General features: G+C 40.7%; 1 protein-coding gene across 1 annotated transcript; it reads right to left on the bottom strand.

The window, feature by feature from the left end:
• Positions 1–398: 398 nt before the first annotated feature.
• WDR1 (WD repeat domain 1) lies at positions 399–16,326 on the bottom strand. The gene is made up of 12 exons (XM_050947728.1): positions 16,031–16,326; positions 12,705–12,885; positions 10,631–10,708; positions 9,663–9,743; positions 9,304–9,537; positions 8,353–8,440; positions 6,967–7,123; positions 5,993–6,080; positions 3,794–3,904; positions 3,166–3,339; positions 1,941–2,085; positions 399–1,335 (listed from the first exon to the last, which is right to left on the bottom strand). Exons 1-12 carry the CDS (start codon positions 16,309–16,311, stop codon positions 1,226–1,228), a joined length of 1,728 nt encoding a protein of 575 aa, XP_050803685.1. The 5' UTR covers positions 16,312–16,326; the 3' UTR covers positions 399–1,225.
• Positions 16,327–16,768: the final 442 nt, after the last annotated feature.

The following is a 16,768-nucleotide window of genomic DNA, read 5'->3' as shown; positions in this document are numbered from 1 at the left end:
TTTCCACAAACAAGGCAGCATCAACTTTTTTTGGTAGTGGTGGGGGGGTGGAGAGAAGTGATTGATTATTAAGATGTGAACAAGATTTAGGAAAAAAAAATCCAGCTATTTAAACACTTCAAAGCTGTGGGTAGTGGCAGTTTCATTTTTGGCCACTAGGGCTCATCATGTATCTATCACTTCACACCAACACTCCACAGATAACCAAGTCTTCCTCTGCTCTGCTAACACTCAGAACTTCAAGTCACATCTTAAAGCAAACTTGACAGTGAACTGTGATATCAATCTGAACAGTTTGTTAATAGCTCCACTGTAACAGGCTGTGTTTCTGGAAAGCGCAGAAGTGGCAATCAGAAAACATGTACATTGGTTTGCAAAAAATCACCTCAAGTCATAACAATGATTCACTTGGTTTAATTCCTGTACTGAAAGTGTTATAATTACTGCAAATTTGTTTACATCAACTTAATTCTTCTCTTTAGGAAACAAATGTATCTTTAAACAGAAGCCAAGGTTCTCCCGACATTGAAATGACCAGACAGACACATTCTCAGTTGTTCATAAGATAACGATGTTTCTGGAGCGAGAAAATGCCATGACAGTTATTTGTAAACATTAAACCGACAACAGTAAGTACATTAAAATCTCACATTTCCATTCTAAAATAACCACAAAACTTTGACATGAAATACATAAAGAGTTTATTATGTGTGTACGTACCCCATTTCATTATGTGGAGGAGGAAATCTGAGGCAACAGTTTGGTGCAGTACAGACAAGCAACGTAATATACAGTAGCTGCACACAGCTTGATTTGTTTTGAATCACAACTAAATATTCCTACTCTGACAATTAGTACAGAAATGTTCTGCAATTAGAAAAAATGAGAAGTATTTCTCTCATGCTGTACAATTTCACACGGACTCTGTTAGAAAATAACTGATCATGTTTGAATTTTTCATGCCAACTTGTTCGGCTGTTGTCTCTGGAATGTTCAGCACAAAGGTTAAGTTCCAGACATAATTTAAGTGCTTTTCATGTGCAAAAACTGTCACTGGCTAAAGCTTTCAAAGTACATTTAATTACAGATATGAACACCCTGTAAAGATATGAGGATATGATAGAAGACCCAGAGGACAATAGAATTTTTTTTTCTTTTAAAGAGAAATGTTATGTTCCACTGCAGTAGTTCTAGTCCCTGATGAGGTCCTTCCAAGTAGGACTGTTCACTTGTAGGAGATAGACCATTCTTTGACAGAAGCATCATGGGATGTTGTTACCAGGGTATGTTCATCCAGCCATGCCAAGCTGCTTACATGATGTAGCCTATGAGCATCTGTGCAGATGGAAGGAGATAATACTGCATTTTAAAAGACTCAGGTTATTATAGTCATCTTAGGACAATATTTTTATTTTGGAAAAAAAATTCAATTAAAACCTAAGAATGGCCATACCGGATCAGACCAAAGGTCCATCTAACCCAGTATCCTGTCTTCCGACAGTGGCCAATGTCAGGTGCCCCAGAGGGAATGAACAGAACAAGTAATCATTATCATCATCAAGTGATCCATCCCGTCATCCATTCCCAGCTTCTGGCAAACAGAGGCTAGGGACACCATCCCTGTCATCCTGGACAATAGCTATTGATGGACCTAGCCTCCATGAATTTATTGAGCTGGTTTTTGAACTGTAGTGCACAAAGTACTTGTAAAAATGCAATTGCCTGCAAAGTGTACTTACTGAATGGCAGTCTTGACCCATAGAACAGTTAGAAGGTTAAAATTACATTACAGGGGGTACGCTAGATGTCTCCACCCCTATCTAGAAGGGGAAATAATTGCTAGTGTAATTCTGACAGAGAGAAAGCACTGTCCATATTTTGAGAGAGACTAGTAATTCTCAAAACTAAACCTCTTTCTATGAAAGAGGTGCACAACCTACCTGGTATCTTGACTCTGGTCTCCGGGTCACTTAAGGTCCAAACATAAACCATCATGTCCATGCCTCCGGAAGCAAAATGTTCATTGTCTGGAGACCAGGCAAGGCAAACAATTTTTGCATGGTGTCCATAGAAGATGTTATGTTCCTATTTGGGAGATATTGGGAAAATGGCGTTATTTTAAAGACTTCAAGTAGCTGTTCTGCTACCTGTCATATTGTCCCTCATTAACAGGAAACAAAATTTTAACATGTTGCTAGAACAGCTAAAATGTATCTGTATACCCCAGGTACCCAGTAAAATTCTAAGCTAAGTGCCCTTTACATTTGAAAATCATGGTTATTGCACAACTCTGTCACGGGAGCCATTTAAAATTTCCATTTTATTCTACTTCTATTAACATCTGAAAGGAGCTAACAGAACTCAAACCAAAATGGACCAAAAATGGTAGGACTGGATGTTCAAGTTTTAAGCAAACACCAACTGGAGATCCTAGGACTCAAATGTCCTGCTCAGCTGTAGCACAAAAGGGGTTATATGAAGCCTTTGAAAAGTAGCTGCACAGTAGGTGTTTTGAGGAACAACTCATACTTGATGGTGACCACATTACAAATGGAATCTTTCTGAAACCCCCTCTTCTGTCCTTCAACCCCCGCCAGCCAAGTTCCCCACAGACCAGGGCAAATCGAAGTAGCACCAGCCTCTGCCATAACAGATGCAAAACTTCTACAACTTTCTAGATCCACAGGTCCTCCACATGCAGTGTAACTCATCCAGTACGCTAAGTGCCCAAACAACAACTGTGTGGGTGAAAAGAGACACTACGCTCTCAAATCAACTCAGACAGAAAAAAGGATTAAAAAAAACACACACCACACACACCAAACCAACCAACCACGGGCAAGCATTTCTCACAAAAATGATCACTCCATATCTGACCTCACAGCCCTTGTGCAGGTTCCCTTTGAGGACAACACCTCCAAAAAATGAGCCTGGGAACTTAAGACTGATCCTTGGTGTCCAGTGGAGTTTAATACAGACAGTGGATCTATGGCTCATTACAGTTATCTGTAACCCACTAACCCTCCTTTGTCCTGCAACAATAGAGATGTTAACTACCCACGGTCACCTTAAGTTGTCTTTTGAATGTGGGTTAAATACACATGCAGTTTTAGGACTAGTAAACACTTTTGTTGGAAATCACAAGTCAGATACAGCAATTCTTACCGCATAGCCATCAGCAACACTGAAGACAGTGACAACTTTGTTTGCATCACAAACTGCAAGAAAGGCACCGTCATGAGAATATGCCAGGTCAGTCACAGGACCTTTAGCTTGCAAGGTCTTCTCATCGATTTTCAGAGAGGTTCCTTGGATTGAATATAGATGGACATTCCCATCCTGCAAGTTAATAATGGAAGTCAAAGCTTTACAACAAAAAGTCAGGAAGGCTATAAAGTTAGAGGATCATATGCAATTAGATATTTCTCCCTTTGGAAACAAATACATAAAAATCAGTATTTTTAGAATATATTGGCCATGTCAAATTAAAAACATGCTGCTGCTTTAAGACATGAGAAGAGTTTTGATAAAAGCTTAACTATCTAGGGAGAAGATCTGTGGTTAGTATACACTCCTCAAGAAGTGGGAAAATCTAATGGAAAGAGGCCAGAAGATAGCAGCTTAACAAAAAACCCCAACAGCACAACTTTAAATAAAAAGCAAAAACATTAGTACACTGCCAACTTTGATACCTTGGTGCAGCAATAGCTAAGATATTTAATGAACAAGCAAAACCAAAAAGCTTGCAACCATGGAATACTGTTCCAGTGCTCACTAGAGAGTGTATCCTTACCAGTCCTCCCACTGCAGTGGTACCACCTCCTGGGTGAATGGCCACCACTTCTGGTTCATAGCCAGGGTCCTCAATTGCAAAACACTTCTTCTTATTCTTCATCAAGATGATCTACAAATGCAGAGCAATGTACCATACAGAACATTGGTTCAAAATGCTTGACAGGCTACAATGTCTCACCATACACACTATGCTTGTCAGCCACAGTAGGAGTTACTACTTCATTGATCAAAGGGAGTATCTAGATTAGAAGTATGAGACACCTATGCCTGGCAACTAAGCTTTTTCTCCTTTGAGCATTTGCTGGTGCAGACCACCTTCAATCTACAAACTGCAAGCAGTCAGGACACGCTCTTGCATACTGTTAGCTGAAGTCCATTTAGTCACAACAAAAGAGGTGCATGAAGGAATCTAGCATTTCAAGCAATGCCTACTATCTTTCACAGTACTGTCTTCAGTTGGGAGGGCTGAGTTACAAAGTACACATGCTGTTGATTTCAACTGCATCGTCCGATCTATTTGTTTTTAGTTATGACTGCCTCTAATAGGAAACTCTAGCTGGATAGGAAAATGAGCCTTTGCACATGAGATTATAAAAGTTCAACCCACATCTTTATTAGTCAAAAGCATTACAAAGGAATGCAAGCATGGGTAGCAGGTGAACCCTGGGCTCGGGGAAGCAAGTGGCCAGCTCACCCTTTCTGCCTGAGGCCCCACCCTGCCTGCCAGAGCCCAGAGGCCTCCCTCCCAAAACCCCCGTGCTGGGGCCGCCTGGCCCCCACCCCAATAGCCCCAGCCACAGGGGAAGAGCCCCCTGCAGCACACCACCAGGAAGGGGTCTGGGGGCTGAGCGTGGGTGAGGCCATGCAACACTGTTTGGAGAGGCTGAGTCTTCCCCAGCCTTTGATACCCATCGTCCATGAACGCCAAGTGTGGTTTTAAACAGACATCCCTAAGAAACAAGGATCTTTGGTTCTGCAGCATTTGAATCATGCTGAGAGCTTGAGTAATCCTCGAACTATTGTAGAGTGTGCTCCAACAATAGCCAAGCGATCCATGTCTATGGTGCCAGAAGGTGATAAGCAAGCTGTACACCAAAGATGGATACAACAGCATAAGTGGAGTAGCCTACCAAAGTAATGAATTTTCAGGCAAGAGACTAAGGAGAACTGGTCCCTGTTTCTGTATTTTTTACTACTGACAAATGTCTTAAGACTGTTATCCTGACCATATCCAATATAGTTATCAGCGACTAATGATTCTGTGTTTCTTATATTAGCTATAATCTTCCTTCCAGTTTTTAAGAAGATGTTAAAAATCTATTGGGATTTTGGTTTTAAAGATATGTTCTTATGTAAGGACATCTGTCTAGTCACTGTATGAGCTAGAAGGTTAGATATGTATTTGCTCCTGCTCATTAACAGAAAAAGCTACCTTCCATATTTAAAGTGTTCACACACACCCACCAAAAGGAGGAAAACAAATTAAAGAAGAAACCAACACTGCTGTAATCAGCACTGGATTCAAATTTCAGGTAGATTTTCATATTGACTCAGCCTCTTTTGGCATCATTAGAGGAGTATGGCTACATACAGTTCAGGCACTGATTTAACAAAAATTAGTTTTTCCATCAATTTTAAAGTTTGGTACAACCCCGTAGCATGGATGCAGGTACACACTGATACTGGTGTAATGCATCCACAATAGAAGTCTGCTCCAACTTAAAAATAGACAACAAGTGGATTAAAAAACAAAAGAACCAAAGCAGAACCCCCCCCTGTATTTAGACAAGTCTTACACCAGCAGATTCTTTGATTTAGTTATGTTTGTACAGAATTTAAAAATAGTAAGGTGCTATACAAGTGCTGTTACCATGGGCTAATATTAACAGCTGATCCACATTGACAGCTGCCTCTACCAACAGACTCCTCCACTGAAATAAGTTTTAGAAATTTGTTAGCGTACCAATGACATACTCAGAGCATTAAATACTGTATAGGTTACACAGGGCACATCTACACAGCAACCAGACACCTGCAGCTGGCCCATACCAGCCGACTTGGGCTCACAGGACTTCGAATTCCACACAGCAGTGGAACAGCTCTGCAGTCCAAGCCTCACAAGCCCAAGTTGGCTGGCCCAGGCCAGCTGTGGGTGTCTAGTTGCTGTACAGACATACTGAGATATCCTGATACTTACTTGTCCAATGCATATAACTACTGTATATCCACCAGGACCAACAGCTAAACATTTTGGTTGAACATCCATTTTTACAACATCCTGGCCACTGAAAAGAAAAATACAAATGGCTTGCGTCTTTATTTTATTCATGTACAAGTCTCAATTCAACAGTCAGCCATTGAGAGATCCTTGAAAAGTAATGAAGAAATTAAATCTTCAGGTCTGCAATATGCAGACAGTTCCCTTAGCTAGCTGTTGAATATCATTTCAAGGTATCTAAATTCACAATCATGATCTACAGCTGGATTCCAGTCTTAGAAGTTAGGGCTTCTCTATATGGGGACACCTGGGAAAATTAACCTGATTTAAAAGTTTACAGTGGATTATTTTACTCACATTAAATCATCATGTGGATACTCTGATTCAGAATTAAAGTGACCTTAATTAATCTTCAGATAGATATACTGGGTAATCCTAAAAGGACTCGTCTCCTGAGGAGGCAGGATTGCCATAACCACAGGGGAAAGAATGTTTTCCAAAAAGAATCTTAGATCGTGTTTTCTTCTTATACAGTGTACTATATAAAGCCACGTAAGAACAGAAGCACGCTCTCAGATATATCTATATAGTGAAGACAAAACCCTACACAAGTCATGCAATACAAGACACAGATACATCTGATGCTTAAGAAATAAAAATAAAATCAGAAAATACTATCTAAGAAATTAGTCTCATGTATGTAGAAAAAAATTAACTGATTTTCTATTGTTTCATAAATAAAACAAGTTGGGGATTGCAAGCATTTCTAGGATTTTCGTGGTAACTTGAAAAATTTGCACAAGTTGTATGATGAAGCCATTCAGCATCCCACACTATACCGGTGAAATTCTGTTTTCTTTTAAAAAAACAAAACACACACACACACACACAACCAAACACCAAACCACCCACCCCATATATACATAACAACCAAATATGGTAGCTTCACTAACCTGTAGTCTCTCTTGGTTAGGCTAGTATAACGCACAGTGTCATCCATACTGCAACTGACCAGCTGATCCAATTCATCCACGGCCATTCTAGAAACCTGGTTTGTATGCCCTTTTCCAGAAAAGTCATCATTCTCCCCAGTTTCGGAATCCCAATAATGTGAGAAGTAGAATTAAGGAAATTTTTCTTAGAAGAAGTGTGCGCGCGCGCTGGTGGTGGGGTTGCAGAAAAAAAACCTAGGACTTCCAACTCCCAATACCAGATAACGAAAACACTGACTCAAGTATTCCATAAAGGAACTAAATAAAATATTTGAATAACCAGTTTAGAACAGTAAAAATGTATTGGCAAACAACATATCATTTAGTGTTAAGTCTCAGTGCCTAAGGAACACTTTCCAAGAGGGATACGGATATAAACACTGTATCTGTACTTTTCTTAACAAGGGACTAGTCAATCTGGTATGTTATCACCATGAGAGCTTCTTCCTCAGCAAACCTTCAAGTTTGTGTCATATATTTGCCAAAAAGATAATGCCGGTAAAGTGTGCATTATGTTCACAATGAGCATAAGCGTATTATACATCACATGTTGTTTAAGGGAATGTATAAAGAAATTGTAGAAATTCACATTTGCCTGTTACAGAAAAAGCTAGTAGGGTTCAGCTAAAAAAACCCTCGCAGGATGACCCTCTGACAACACCCTATGGGGAGATCTAGATTGCATTCCACGTTTATTGCTCCATGGGCCAGTGGGAACTGGAATTATTATATAATTAATAGATGTGCAAATTCTCTGGGAGTTGGGGGCCTGATTATGCTTGAGATACTGGCTAGACAAGGAACCATAATGAGTGGGTGACAGTCTTACCATGAGGATAGCAAAGAAATTAAGGCTATGATAAGGTGGTGAGAAACTTGCAGCTCTGAGAGCAATGCATAAAGCTAGGCTTATTACTATATAAACCCAGAGGCAGAGCAACAAGGAGTTCATAATCTTTTCAGTTTAGGAATGACTTGATTACCTGTTCTGTTCACTCCCTCTGAAGCACCTGACATTGGCCACTATTGAAGACAGGAGACTGAACTGGGTGGACCTTTGGTCTGACTCAGTATGGCTGTTCTTATGAATGTTAATAGGGATTCATGTAAGACTACTGTGGTATCAGGAAAGCAAGTTTCTACAGAGAATGGTAAAGATTACAGATAAGTGCCATGTTAGTTACAAGTTAGCAGGAATTTGGTTCAGCAATATGATTTTATTCAGGAATGTCAGAGGAAGTTATCTTGTCTTCAGTAAAGTGATTTTAAAAGTTCCTAGAAAGTAGAATACCCATCTCAAGGGGAAGTGGGATTAGAATAACACCATCTGATCACCAGAAAGGATATTAATGTGTCCATCATGACTTCCAGAGTAAATATAGGATTTTCCACCATTTTTATGCACTGTCAGACACTGAATTGATTTACTATGACCCTGTGAGGGAATATAATTAATGGGCAATTCATTTCTCAGTTATTCAAACTAAAACAAAAGCAATCTGTTCACAAAGTATCACCACACATTTTGGTTTTGGTCTTTGTTCAATCTCAAAATTCAAATGACTAGTTGTCTAGGTCTGTTTCAAGGAATCAATACACATAGAAAGTGTTCTATACAAATTCTAAAGAATTAAATATTCTGTAATATGAATAGTCACACACTTATTTTTGGATGAAGAACCCTTTAGGACCCTTTCCATGCGTAAGTGTTATGTTCCATCATAAACAAGTTCAGTTTTTACAAGATGGTTAAATATGGTCACCTACATGTATTGGTTGCCAGAATTACAGTAACAATAATAAAAAAAAAAAACAAAAGAAATCTAGGACACAGGTTTCTAGTTCATGTAAAAATATAAACTCCCATGGGATTGCTTTGTCACCCCGCCACATAATTCCTATTATTAGAGCTTGACTGCATAGTGAACCATATTTCCATGTTCACAACAGTTAGCACTTGCAGGATGATGAAAGATGCTCATGGGTGGTATTCTAACTTCGATTCTTTTAGTGCAATTTTAAGCATGTTTAAAAACTAGTGTGGAAGTAAGCTCTCTTATTAGCATAATTAAGATCATTACTCACCTACACATTTGCACAAAGTATAACTACTATATCTGACTGCTATGACTCAGGTGTTAGCCAGTGATATACTCAGCAATATCCAGGCTTGATGGTTCAAAGAGATTTCTTACAGCCACATTTTAATGGAACAGTTACTATTCCCAAACAGATTATTGCTAAAACCAAACTATGTGTAGTAGAAGGTCTGCTGCAGCGTGATCAAGGTCAACATACCTTTATGACACGTAGAGGCTTATTTGGGTTATTCTTATCCAAATAGTTAATGTAACCAGAGAGGGAAAGGCTCAGTAAATGGTCCTTCTGCCACAAGCAACCCAACTGCTGATCCAGAACATTTGATCCCATGTTAAACGTACTGACAACAGAGTTAGCACCAACATCCCAGATTTTAGCAGTTTTGTCTCCAGAAGCAGAAAGCAAGTGAGTGCTATCAGGGCTCCAGCTAATCTGTAAAAACAAGTACCTGCCTTAGTATACTGACTGCACTTTCCATTGACAACAGTATAAGATCTTGCAATACTAAGTTAGATATTTATTGTGCTGCAGTTATGAAACACACAAAAAATACTTACAGCATAAATGCCTCCATCATGAGCCTTATTTCCACCCAGAGCACAAACTTTCTCTCCAGTCTTCCCATCATAGACAAAAATCTTTAAACAAAAAACCCAAAGCACATCACATAAGCATACTGTACAAAGTAACAGACAATTAGAGGAAGCTTGCACATATACAATCTCCAAAATGTATTATACAGCTAACTCTTTGCTGCAGGCATTAAAGTAACTTCGTAAAGGTCAAGTTAAGGCTTCAAGACAAATGCATACTTGTACATTAAATATTTAAAGGTCCCAGAGGATGTTAGGGCATTCTAAATAAAAGCAGCAGGCTGTTCCATGCAGGAATTCTGACATCTGAAATACTGGGAAGTATTATGCTTATGGCTCTTACTGTGATAGCTGCCATTCCCAGCTAGTCACTGGAATCTGCCTATATGCAGGACACTAGCCATGGCAACAGCGGTGTTGTCATTCTTGACCTCCTTAGCCGATAAAAATGTATAGAGATAGGCTCTTACCTAGCCATTTTTACTGCACCCACCTTCTCAGCCAGTGCAAGGAGTCTAGCAGTGGAAGCACCAGCACACTTACGTGGTGGTACAGGATCAAGCCCTTTCATAGGGGATTTGAGAATTTTTGGATATTTTCCTTTGAGCCTGAAGAAAGCCTTGCTGCAAAAAGCTGTAGGCAGAGGTATCATCCCCCCAGCAGATAAGTAGCCTGCACTGGGGAGGAGCATCAGGAAGAGAGAAACAGGTACAGCCCGATAGGAGCAGCACCAGGTTTTTGTAGAACAGCTGCTGTTGCAGTTGTATCATGGGAGGATAATGACAGTTCTTAAGTCTGTTTTCTCACAGTAAAGAGAATCAGTGTGTAAGCTGTGGAACTGCTCCCCAAAACCCCCATCCCCCTCAAAGACTGTGTAACTCACAATTATTCCCCTCCCCCAAGTGGATATTGATGTGGCAGCTCATTTTTACCTGGCCATCTGCACTAGATGTAGCAAATCTGTTCCCATCAGGAGAGAACCTCACACAGTTAACGAAACGGCTGTGGTCCTGCAGGAGACAGCAATTAGCACCCAGCCAAAAACAGAAAAGCTTTAGACATCTTAGATAAAGTTACCTGATCCCCATGAGACCCATTCATTTACAGTGAAATTCTCAAGCAAGAGGCTCTCCACCCTACTCAAGCCACAGACTGGCTGTGAGGGAGAGGCATACAGAAGAAACATCTGCACCGTCCAGCACAGGTAAGAATGGAGGGTGACAGAGGTGGGTCAAGAGCAGCCAGAGGATCCATGGCTCTGCAGTTCAAATAGCTTTAATGCAGGATACAAATCAGATTAGGAGTAATCACCATGGCTTTGGTTAGGAGGGAAGAGCCCCATCCCATTCAGGATTGCTATTTTGTCTCCACCTCCCCCCTCCCAAATCTGGTCACTTCATATGCATAAAGCCTTAGGAATCAGGCTTATGCAAGTGAGTTGAATTCCACCCATAACAGTCAGAAAATGCATGCATTTCATGCCCAATGTTTACAACAAACTTTACTCATTGATTTGGATTTTGCTAAAGAAGCAGTTAAGGAAAGCTGAACTGTCTGAGTTTGAGTTGCCCATACACCAGTCTAGCCACTATAAGTAATCATTTAAACCTTCAGGAGTTTGTTCTCAAAGAGGATTGTCTACACTACAAAAAACCCAACAACCTTGGCAGAGAGTGTCTCAGAGTTTGGGTCAGCAGGGTAAATGTTTCCACTCAGGATCTGAGACTCTCCCCCACCTTGCCAGGTCTGAGTCCAGGCTCCTGCCAGAGTGGGAATATCTACACTGCTGTTTTCAGCTCTATAACACAAGCCAGGGTTAGCTGACCTGGGTTCCCAGACTCACTGATGGATTTCCCTCCCCCTATGCAGTGCAGACATACTGTAAGAGCGCCAAAAAATAAGAAGTAGCTTCTGAAGTTCAAACGTATATTTGGTGGTGATACCACTTTACTGATTGTGGCACTCAAAACTGTTCTTCTGCTAAGTCTGGAATGGACAAAGGACTAAAAAACACTTAACTAAGGGTTTAAAGTCACCTTAAGGCACATGCAAACAATAGGTTTCCAACTGCCTTAAAATTAGTTGCCCAGTTTAACTTTTCAAGAAGCCTTACTAGTATGGTAGGGACTGCAACAGCGCTAAGTGGCAAGGCCTACCCAAAAGAAGACAGGCCCCCAAGTAATAAGGCCAGGAGACTCCCTAAGGGATGACATAAGAGATCTGAACAGTTTGGATATAGTCATTCCATTTGGTTTGTTTTTTGGAAGGTCTCATGTTGCACAAGTGCAACACAAACCAGAAATTAAAGCTGACTTGTTATTTTCATAGTCCAGACATAAAGTAACAAAGGATGAAAATTAGATTTGTAATTTCAATTTCATTTTTAAAATAAATCAGTAGTGATTTTTCGAGACCTAGGCTCACATTTTCAAAGCTGCCTCAAGGGATTTGGATGCCTAATTCCTGTTAAGAATTGAAAATCCAAATCCCTTAAAGAGATTTAAAGATTCCAAACCCCTCCTGCACCACAGCTTTCCCATCCCCTGCCCAAACTGGCACTGCTGAAAGTATTGTTAAAAAGCCATGGTAGAATATTTTGAGATTGGACTAAATGAAGCAAAAAACTGCTTCTCACGAAGGGATACTGAACATTGTTACACTTCCTACAAACCCACAAAAGAGTAATGAAAACCAGCACAAAAAAAGATGTGAGATGACACTACATTTAAAATTATACTGTTTTGAAGAACTAGTCTAGAGAGTTTCCTTTCTAACCCATCATTTGTTTTGTTTTTCTGAGTTTAAGCTAGACCTTCAATTATCCTCAACCATGGCTACTCAATGCTAAGTAGATTTTAAACTGGAAACCAAGACTGTGTTATGGAAATGGGCTGTATCACAAAAAAGTAAGAACTGTGAAGACTTTTTCGTATACATCCATACGACTTAACACAGAGAGACATAACATAACTTATGTGCAGAAGGAGAAAAGTATGTTAGACTCACGCTTATTGTAAACTTGAATTTGAATGGCGGTCCCTCAAAGAAAGCACCACAATTGTCATCACTGCCAGTTACTATACGATAGGGCCTTGTTTGTTTTATATCCACGCTGTTGATCACCTTGTTGTGCCCAGAGATCTCTCCGACTGAAGAGCCAGTATCCCACAGGAACACTGCTCCAAACCTATTTTAGATGACACAATACACATAGTCCATAAAATAAAAATTACATGAAGGCTAACTCCTTAAGCATCAGTAATCGGCATACTGAGTGCACGCAGACAATAGAAATTAGGTCATCTAGTTAATCTCATGCAAGTGCAGCATTGTTCCCTAAAGGATATTCAAGTCCTTTGTCTAGGAGGCAGAGTCCAAAAACTCAAAAGAGGATGACATCTGCCACATGTACCAAGCAGAGAAGCAAATACACAAAGCATTTTAAATTTAAAAATATCCTTTGGATCTCATTTTAAGGGATCAACTACTTAAAGCAAACTGAGAGGAGCAAGTTGTTGTCCCAGGTGGATAGTTGTTACAAACAGATAATGGATAGTATGGAAGGCTGGAATATAAAACAGCATCAAGTCCATCATATATAGGGTCCTACCAAATTCATGGTTCATTTTGGTAAATGTCAGTCATACGATTTTAAAAATTGTAAATGTCATGGTTTTAGCTATTTAAATCTGAGATTTCACAATCTTGTAATTGTAGGGGTACCGACCCCCCAAAAAGGGGGGGTTGCACACTAGGTTATTGTAGGAGTGTTTGCAGTACTGCTACCCTTACTTCTGCACTGCTGCTGGCGGTAGTGCTGCGCTCCGAGCCAGCAACTGCTGCTCTCCAGCTGCCCAATTTTGAAGGCAATGCTACCGCCAGCAGCAGCACAGAAGAAAGGATGACAGAGTATGATATTGCCACCCTTACTTCTTTGCTGCTGTCAGCAGAACTGGGCCCTCAGTCAGTAGTACAGAAGTAGAAGTGGCATAGTATGGTATTGCTACCCTTACTTCGATGCTGCTGCTAGCAGGGTTCTGCCTCCAGAGCTGGGTGCCCAGCCACTGCTCTCTGGCCACACAGCTCTGAAGGCAGTGCAGAAGTAAGGACGGCCCCCCTAAAATAACCTTGCGACCCCTCCACTACAACAACTCCCTTTTGGTCAGGTCTCTCAGTTTGAGAAATGCTGGTCTCCCCTGTGAAATCTGTATAATAGAGGGTAAAAAGCACACAAGAGACTAGATTTCACGGTCTGTGATGCATTTTTCATGGTGAATTTATGTGATTTAGACCAGAACAGTTGACTATTGCTTTAATGTCCTCTAGGTATATACATGAATTCCAACTGCAAGATGTTAGTAAAGAAATTAGTAGCTCACCTATGCTGAACACCACCTAGAGATTTCCAAAATAACTTACTGTAATGTCAGAGACACAGTTCAGTGAGGGACAAGAACTACTGAGTGACTAGAATACAAATCTTAGTATACCAAAGTGTTGGCAGTTACTATATCAGAGGCATTTAAAAAACAAAACAAAACCCGAAGTTTAGTTAATAACCACAATGCACTAATAAAACAAGTTTTATTAGAACACATGAAAAATCCTTTGTCAGCTCGTGTGTTTTTAAAACGGTAAAAAATACTCTGTCACTAATGTAGTTAAACAAGCTCTAGACAATCATTTCAGCAAGTTTCTAAAATCAAGCTAGATTTGCTGGAAGTGCAATATGATTCGTTAGGAAACCTTAATAACTTGCTCTATTATTTAAGTTTTTTTACTTCTGGGCATTTTGAAAGAAAAACAAAAATAGGTACATTGATATGGAAGATACCATACACATTTCTTCAGTACCAACCCTTGGGACATTAGCAAACAAACTAATGCAGGAGGTGTCTCCCCAAAGAATTAAGTTAGGAGTCAATATACAGTAGAATCTCAAAGATACAAGCACCAGAGTTACGGGCTTACTGGTCAACTGGACACCAATCAGGCAGCAGCAGAGACAAAAATGCCTTGGGGCTTTAGCCCTGGGCCATCAGCCGCAGGGGGTTGGAGAGGTGCACGAAGAGAAGAGGAAAGAAGTTTGGGGCTTTAGATGTGGGGGTGGAGGGAGGTAGTGCTGGGGCTTCAGCCACACAGCTCCATTCCCAGCTTCAGCCCCAGTGCTCCCCCCACCATAGCTAAACCCCTGACTTGTTCCCCACTGAAACTGGGAGCAGAGCCATGGGAAAACCCTGAGCTACAGCACCCCCTGTGGGACAGAGGCTGGGAACAGAGCTGCAGGGCTGAAGCCCTGAGCCCCAGCATGCCCTCTGGGTCTAATGCCCTGAGCTCTTGTGCTCTCATGGGGAAGAAGCCTTGACCTCTCCAACCCCATGCCTGGAACCCTGAACTCCCCACCCTGCAGTTGCAACCGCACCCATTCCCGGGGGATGAAGTCTATAATGTCTTGTTTAGAGTTATGGAACATTTCAGGGTTACAAATAGCCTCCATTCCAAAGATGTCCATAACAGAGGTGCTATTGTAACAGCCACTCATATGGAACAGTAATTAGTCTTAAGATGCAGAATGTGGCCTTTGCCTGGAGGCCACTCTTGCTGGATTGGTCCCCATCTCCACAGGTCTGCCAGTCTTTTGTACTGGCAAGTGTACACATATACCTGATTGAAGCTATACAATGGGCACTTTTAGCCTGATAGACAAGATTTCAATTGGTGGTGTTCTTATTGCAATTTAAACCCCAAAATGAAGTTGTGCTCATGTGGAAGATGCAAATATAAAAAAAAGTGTGATTCTCTCTCCAACAACACATTTTGTAAACATTTAATGTTCTGAGATCTCTGCAGTTCTCCCCGCTACACAACCCGCCCCCCGCAAAAAAAGTCAAAAAAAAACCAAAACCAAAACAAAAACACACCTCACCACACCCTGTGAACAAAATGGGCAATCTTGAATTGATTGTATGCAGTGTCATAGCCATGTCAGTCCCAGAATGAGAGAGACAGGGTGGGCGAGACAATATCTTTTATTGGACCATCTCACCCACCTTGTCTCCCTAATCTTGAATTGATGCCATTTAAGAAGAGGGAGAGAAAAAAATAAAAATGTAGTACTGCTCTAATGGCATTGTGCTTCCCCAGTGAATAAGCTACTAACAGTTCTGCAGCTGTCAAATGCTATGTAAAGAGTTTTGCTACTAAACAGTGATTCTAGAAGTCTAAACAAGGAGTGTGATACACATTTCGCTTTGAGGAGCTTAAAGCTTTCTGCATCACTGATTTTGTTTTGTTAGGACAAAACAGTTTACAGTAGATTGAGAATTACTCACTTCTCCCTGCCTTCCCCCACAGCGGCAAGCCTCTTGCTGTCTTCAGTCCAGGCAATATCCTTGATTTTTCCTGCAAATGGCTGATATTCATACTTCAGTAGGTGTTCCTTCTGTGTAGTATCCCAAATTCTAAGCTTTCCAGAGACATCTGTCATAACACAGTAGTACACAACTATCACTGTTCCAGCAGGTATCAAATAGTCACGTCTCAGCAATCTGTCACAGTAAAAATTTTCAACCATACTGATCACTAGTGCTAAAAACCTACCATCATACGCCATTATACAGACTAAGATTCCTAAATAAAATTGGATTCAATAAGCATTAGAAATTGGAGCTCGTTAAAAACATATGCAAAGTTCATCATGCAGAACTGATGATTACAAGTGTGTCCGAGATACGCAGAGCAGATCCGCTCTGCGTACAACAGTCAGGTATTTGTGCAAATAGGACCTTTTAGGTCTCCAACCACAAGCATAAATACCTGGCCTACTCTCTGCATGCAGAACTTAAATGCACATGTACAAAGTTTAAAAGCTGGATTGCTACCCAAAAGTCAAATAAGTGTATTCAACAATCGTCGTCCGTCATCTTCAAGGGATCGCCAATCCATGAAAGACAATTTCAAGTGATCTGTGAGTCCACTGATGGCTGAGGAGGCCTATTCTAGAGCCACAGACTCTTCCACATTGCAGACACATTTCCAAGCAGATGGGTGAGACTGGGATGTTGGTTTGA

Source organism: Gopherus flavomarginatus, chromosome 3, assembly GCF_025201925.1.
Source record: "Gopherus flavomarginatus isolate rGopFla2 chromosome 3, rGopFla2.mat.asm, whole genome shotgun sequence".
Taxonomy (NCBI): Eukaryota; Metazoa; Chordata; order Testudines; family Testudinidae; genus Gopherus; species Gopherus flavomarginatus.
This window is presented reverse-complemented; position numbering and strand designations above follow the sequence as displayed.